The sequence below is a fragment of the Vombatus ursinus genome, unplaced genomic scaffold, assembly GCF_900497805.2.
Source record: "Vombatus ursinus unplaced genomic scaffold, bare-nosed wombat genome assembly UNPS02014786.1, whole genome shotgun sequence".
Lineage (NCBI taxonomy): Eukaryota > Metazoa > Chordata > Mammalia > Diprotodontia > Vombatidae > Vombatus > Vombatus ursinus.
The window spans coordinates 30,976,041-30,982,722 of NW_020954564.1; the positions used below are offsets into that span (position 1 = coordinate 30,976,041).

Consider the following 6,682-nt stretch of genomic DNA (forward strand, 5'->3'; position numbering starts at 1 on the left):
TCCAGGAAAGAACCTTGAAGGATTCCTCCCACAACTATCCACAAACCCAGGCCCCAAAAGGAGTTTTTTTTTTCCTCATAGCACATGCATTTAAAGCCTAGGACAGTATCTTGCATATATTAGGTNCCCAGGAAAGAACCTTGAAGGATTCCCCCCACAACTATCCACAAACCCAGGCCCCAAAAGGAGTTTTTTTTTCCTCATAGCACATGCATTTAAAGCCTAGGACAGTATCTTGCATATATTAGGTGCTTAATAAATATAAGTTTAATTTAATTAAATTCAATTCTCCAGTTAGAAGAGAAGGTAATGCCCTCTCTGCCCTTAATGAATAAAGCCCCGATGCAGTGAGAAGAGTACCAGATGTGGAGGTTAATGGGTCTGGTTTCCTATTCTGGCCTTGCAAATGCCTGCCTGTGTGCCCTGTGCCAACTCCTTCTCCCCCTCCATTCTGGTCCTCAGTTTCCTCATCTGTAAAAAAAAATATGTCTTCTAGAATTTGATTCTATGATGAGAATGATGACTGGGACTGAATATAAAACAAGGCCTCTGTTTCTGAGTTGAGATCTTTCCACCAAGTCGATCAGCAAGCATTTATTAAGTACCCAATATGTGTCAGACACTGTGCTCAGTGATACTAGAATACAAAGACAAAAACCAAATATTTCCCACTCTCAGGAAGATTGTAATCTATCAGAGGAGACAATACGTGCATATGTAAGCAAATGCTGAATAAATACAAAGTAAATACCAAGGTATTTAAGAGAGAGAGGACAAGTCTTACTGCCTTCTTCTCTGGGTATCTTAAGCCTGATCCTCTAGTTCAGGAAAACCACATGCAGTAGGGATCCCTTGTCTGAACCCTATTCATTAAAGCTTCAAGTCTTGAGTAACATTTCTGGCTCAGATTTGCTTCTGTTTAATTTGTCTCTGATTTGGCTTATGTGCTGCACCCCCTTCCCTCATCTCCACCCCCACCCCCAAGTGTAATCAGCAATTATTGACTTTGGAGGACAGTGAGAAATACTACAATTGTGATATTTCATGCTTCTTTCTTGAAATCTGTCATCATATTCTTCATTTCCTGATTCTTCTGTCAAGTTTTGCTACATAAAATCCCTCTTCTCAGCAGAGGTGGAAGGAGGAGTCAGAGTAGCTGAGCGTTCATCCCTGCTGAGACACCTCTGAGAGATCCAGGTAAGGCCAACCATTCCAGCTCCATCTTTCCTTGGAGGTAGGACAAGAAGCTTCTTTGCTCTTCCCATGCTTGAAAAAACCTTCAAAGACCTGCTTCCCTCAAATCCCTGCAAGCCTCTGCTCCTAGGTTAAAGAATTAGGTGAATAAAGCAGCTTTCCTCAAGGACTTTGACTAATTATCCAAGGTATAGCTGAGTGAGCTTATTTTAAAATCAAACAGGACTGATGAATCTCTGTGCAAATGTACATTTGTTTGATTGGTTCAATAAACCAATAACAGGATAGGAAGTGGATCTGTGAATTCACTGATATAGGAAACTGACAGATGAAGAAATTCCCTCTACTAATACAGGTCAGCAACCGATAGTCTTAGAGAATCGTTTAGATGAGTAGGGAGATAACAAATGTTCAGTATGTGACAGAGACACTGACTTGAAGCCAGGTCAGTCTATCTAGCATATACACACAGATATGTATGTGTATGCATGTGAATATGCACACACATACAGGTACACACACACACACACACACACACACACACACACATATATATATACAAATACACATAAATATATGATAGATAGACAGACAGTCTAGCCACTGCCACTAGACCAATGATATTGCTTTATAAATGATNTATATATATACATATATATATACAAATACACATAAATATATGATAGATAGATAGACAGACAGTCTAGCCACTGCCACTAGACCAATGATATTGCTTTATAAATGATAAAATTAACTATCTGGGCAGCCTTGGTCAAGTCCTTTACTTATGCTGGACCTCATTTTCTTCCTCTGTAAAATGAAGAGGTTGAACTAGATGGTCCCCAAGGTTTCTTCCAGTGCTGACATTTTGTACTCATTTCCCTTTCAGTTGACACATTCTATAACTCTAGATCAGAGGTTCTTAACTTTTTTCGTGTGTATCATGGATCTCTTTGGCAATCTGCCGAAGCTTATGGACTCCTCCTCAGAGTAATGTTTTCAAGTGCTTAAAATAAAATACATAGAATTCCAAAGGAAACCAATTATAGAAAAATACAGTTACTGAAATACTGAAAAAAAAAATTCACAGACTCCACATTAAGAACCCTCACTCTAGAAACAGGAAATCTCGAAGTGATAGTAATGATAGGATCGTAGAGGTAAATGATGAAACCATTAAGTTGAGTATACCTTTAATAGGATGATTTCAATACAAATTGATGTTAATCTCTATTCAGGACTACCCGATTGACTGTTTTGACTGAAGCCTAACTAGGTGCTGAGTATCTTCAGAAAAGTGCTAGAAACAGCCAAATTCTTGAATCTATGATGGGGTTTTCCAATATCTGTCCAAGCCTAAGAAATAATAGCACTTAGAATCATTGAATATTAGATTGAAAATGAACCTTCTACAAAGAACATTGAATGTCAGGGCTATAATGGCTCTTAGGATTATAAAATAGACATCTTGAATGGCAGACCTGGGGCTAGAACCCAGGGTTCCTGACTGCCATGGGCTCCATATTCTTTCTACTACACCATTCTAAGTGCCCCTCTGGTCACGCCACTTCATAGGAGACTAGTAGAAGTTGAGAAGGCCCAAAAGGAGCCTGGCACTCCCAAATGCTTGAGGGAAACCTGTGCAAGATTACGGAAGCAGTTTTAGCACAAAGCTAATGAAATTGGTACCAAAGAAGAAACATGGAAATCTGAGCCTTGAGGCTTTGCACAGGCCAAAAATAGGAATTCAAGAAAAGCTGAGATTTTTCAAGGGACTCCTTCACAAATGATGTAGCAAAACAGAAATTATGTGTGGGGCACAGACCTCATGACCCCAGGAGGCTGCTGGTGCCTGTCTCTGGTCTGATTCATGTTGACTCTTTGTTCTTCCTACAAATCAGGAGCAAAGATGCTTCAGATTTGGGGCCTCATTCTCTTCTATGGCCTGCTCACACAGAGTTCGGCCCAACTTGAAGCCATCCCTGTGGATTCTGCTAGTGACCTGAGCACTGCTCTATCCCTTACCTCACCAGATCTCCTCTCAGGTTTATTAGGTGGTAAGTTACCCTCTCACTGGGCAATTGCTATGGAGAGAAAACACAATGCCCTGAAGTATGAATCCCTTCTCTAGTATCCAAGGGAAAGGAAATTCCTGACATCCAGTGAAGCCTATTCTGCCTTAAGACATTCTGACTGATTGTAAAGACTTTCCTTATAGGGATTGAAATGGGCCTAAGTGTTTTGGGGAAGTGAGGGTAGTGACCAGGTGAGATGGAAAAGGAGGCTACATTTGGAAGATGGGGAATGCCCAAAGATGTGAGTATATCAAAGGATCAAAGCAGATCCTTCAAGCCCTTCCTTATTGGACATGCTAATCTTTGAGCTTTATGGAGGGCCTTGCACTTTGTGTAAAATAGTAACCTAAAGTCAACCCAAAGTGTGACTGACCACTTAACACTAAATAAAGTTTAGTGGAAAGAGCCCTGGACATGTAGTCAGAGAATTGGGTTTGAGTCCCTGCTCTGTCAATTGTTACCAACATGTACTTGGGCAAATCACATCTCAAATTTCTTCCTCTGTAAAATGAAGGGTTTGGTCTAAATGAAGTCTCAGGTACCTTCCAGCTCTAAATCCTTTCATTCCATTCCAGGTCTCACAAATAGACTTCTCAACTCAAACTTGCTTGATATTCTCCACAATCTCCCCATCTTGGATAACCTGAAAACTGTGGGAGTTTCATCAGGAGGCCTCATTGGAGGCTTACTACCTAAACTAACCTCGATAATTCCAGGGCTGAAGAATATAATTTCGTGAGTCTCCTTGATGTGTTATTAGCCTTAAACTTGAATAAGGAAATGAGAAGGTCCTTGTCAGGGACAGAATTCCCAATATCCATGAAGGAAGGGGGCTAAAAAGGGCATGAGGGGAGGTTGGGAGGATCTTTTCACTTTTTACTGGCACAGCTGGCAGAGAAGGTTGAGAAGTTTTTCATCTTCTGGTAGTTAGAGAGGGAGAACTGAGAACCAATAGGTCTAACTTGAGAGAGAGTAGTATAACTATAAAGAGTATTTGATTTTGGAGAGGGAAGACCTGAGATTTTTCTCTGATTCTTTGCTACTGACTTACTGAGTGACTCTGGGCAAACCATTTTTAACCTCTCTGGGTCTCAGTTTCTCCATCTGTAAAATGAGGGAGTTGGGCTAAATGATCTTTAAGGTAACTTTCAACTCTAAAATTCTTTGGACCTACAAGAAAGTCCTTAGATTAGGTGTTGGGTGTGGGTATAAGTATGTCCCTTGGTTACAAGATCCCCCCCCCCTGCATTTCCAATTAAACATTAGGCAATGGTATTAATTAGTCAGGATATCAATAAATGAGCATTTATTAAGCTCTTACTATGTGCCAGGCACTGTGCTAGGCACTGAAGATACAAAGACAAAAATGATATCATTCTTACTCTTGATGAACTTACAATCCATGGGGTGAGACAACATATACGTGAATAAATATATGCAAAGTAAATTGTTTAGATATACTTATTTATATTGGTAAATTTGTAGAGTTTAGACTTTTGCTATACTCCAAAATATGTAATGTTTTTTGGCAGGGGGTGGGGGTAGGATGGGGAAGACACTAGTAGTTAGGAGGGAAAAGGTTTCATAGAGAAAATCAGTCAATAAACATTTATTAAGAGCCCACTATGTGCCAGATACTATGCTAAGTGGTGAGAATACAAAAAGAGGCAAAAAACAGTCCCTGCCCTCAAGGAGATCACAATCTAACAGGGGAGATAACAAGCAAACAAATATGTAAAACCAAGAAAGAAAGAGTTAGAAGAAAGAAGTCACTAGAATTAAGAAAGGTCACTTGAATAGACTTTTGAAGGAAACAAGGGATTGTGGGAGGTGGAGGTGAGATGGGAGAGCATGCCAGGCATGGTGAATAGCCAGTGTAAGTGTAGAGATGAGAGATGAACTGTTATGTGTGAGGAATAGTAAGAAAGTACTCTTAGCTGAACCAAAGAGTTGGAAAGCTAAGTTGGGGTTAGGTTGTGAAGGACCTATAAAGATAAACAGAGGAGCTTGTATTTTGATTCTAGAAGCAATAGGGAGCTAGTGGATTCTACTGAGTAGGGTTCCAGCTGAAAGCCAATGCCAAGGTTCATAATTTATGGAACCTTTGCTTGAAAATACCATCCCAATCTCTCTAGCCCCTTTCTCTCAACTGAGAAATGATTGGTGTTCGGGAATGGTTTGATTTGCTGTTCAAGGTGTGGTTCATACTCTAAAGGATATAGATTTGGAGGAGTTCCTTTTCAATGTGGCTCTCTGTGCAGGATCAATGTCTCCAATCCTGTCCTCTTGGAACTTGGCCTAGAACAGTCTCCTGATGGACACCGACTTTTTGTAACAATCCCTCTTGGAATGGTCTTGGAATTGAAAACGTGAGTGATATTTGAAAGCCTGGAAGTTCCTGTTCGGGAAATGAGGGAGGGTATTAGTATAGGGGACTTGGATCCTAAGGATCTTAGGCTTATCCAATATATGAAAAGTGGCAGGTGAGGTGATAAATTGGGAAGCATAATCACCTTATTCAATGTACATTCCCTGGGCCCAGTGTCTTTCAGGGTGTGCTTTCATTTTCAACTAACCATGGAGGTTAACATTGAGAATCCTTCAATTTCAGAGAAGTTCATGACTTCCTTCATTACCCTTTTAAGAGACTATTACTTCATCTCCTATGACTCCTCTAAGCCATTCCTTGGGCAATTAAAGCCTGGGATCCTACGCCATGACTAGTCATGTCTGGCTCCCCATGACCCGGCCCAGTCAGACCTGTTCTAATAGCCCTGAAGCAGGAAAGTTGAAATCAGGAGCCAGTTAGAACAGAACTTTGGGTCAGGAGACTGACCCTGTTTAAGTTAAGTTTAAGTAAAGTTAAATTTAAGACCCTGTTCTGCCCCTTACTAGTTGTGGGACCTTGGGCAAGTCATGACTCCTTTTTATGCCTCAGTTTTCTCCTCCATGAAATGAGGAATTGACCTTGATGATCTCTTAGCTCCCTTCTAGCTCTGACAGCCCCATGGGTCAATAGGGTTTGCTGAATCCAAGAACTGCTGCCTTCCTGGCCACCATCCAGTTTCAGGGCCAAAGAATCTAGAGTTCTTGCCATTTCTGTTTTGCCCCAATGGTGAGAGGCTGCACAGAGACCACAGTGTGTCAACCACATTGTGTTCTGACCCTCAGTTTCTTCATCTGCACAATAGGGATGCTAATCCCTGTTCTTTTGACATGATAGCACATTTGAGATGTTTGACTGTGAAAATGGATGTGAGAATTCTTTGGAATGTGCTAAGTACTTTATAAAGGCAAAGTCTGTATGTGAACAGAATGGGAGCTCTTCATGACCACAACCCCATTCCTGTGGCCAGTAGAGGATCTTCTCCCTCCTCTCTCTCTCTCTCTCTCTCTCTCTCTCTCTCTCTCTC

At 40.9% G+C, this 6,682-nt stretch overlaps 1 protein-coding gene across 1 annotated transcript in view; it reads left to right on the forward strand.

Annotated features, from left to right (window-relative positions):
• Positions 1-1,146: 1,146 nt before the first annotated feature.
• LOC114047395 (BPI fold-containing family A member 1-like) overlaps positions 1,147-6,682 on the forward strand; it is a 7,979-nt gene continuing 2,443 nt past the window's right edge. The window contains exons 1-4 of the mRNA XM_027868225.1: positions 1,147-1,197; positions 3,096-3,251; positions 3,845-4,004; positions 5,531-5,638. Coding sequence (XP_027724026.1) covers positions 3,104-3,251; positions 3,845-4,004; positions 5,531-5,638 — 416 coding nt within the window. The 5' untranslated portion in view covers positions 1,147-1,197; positions 3,096-3,103. The remainder of the gene's footprint in view (positions 1,198-3,095; positions 3,252-3,844; positions 4,005-5,530; positions 5,639-6,682) is intronic.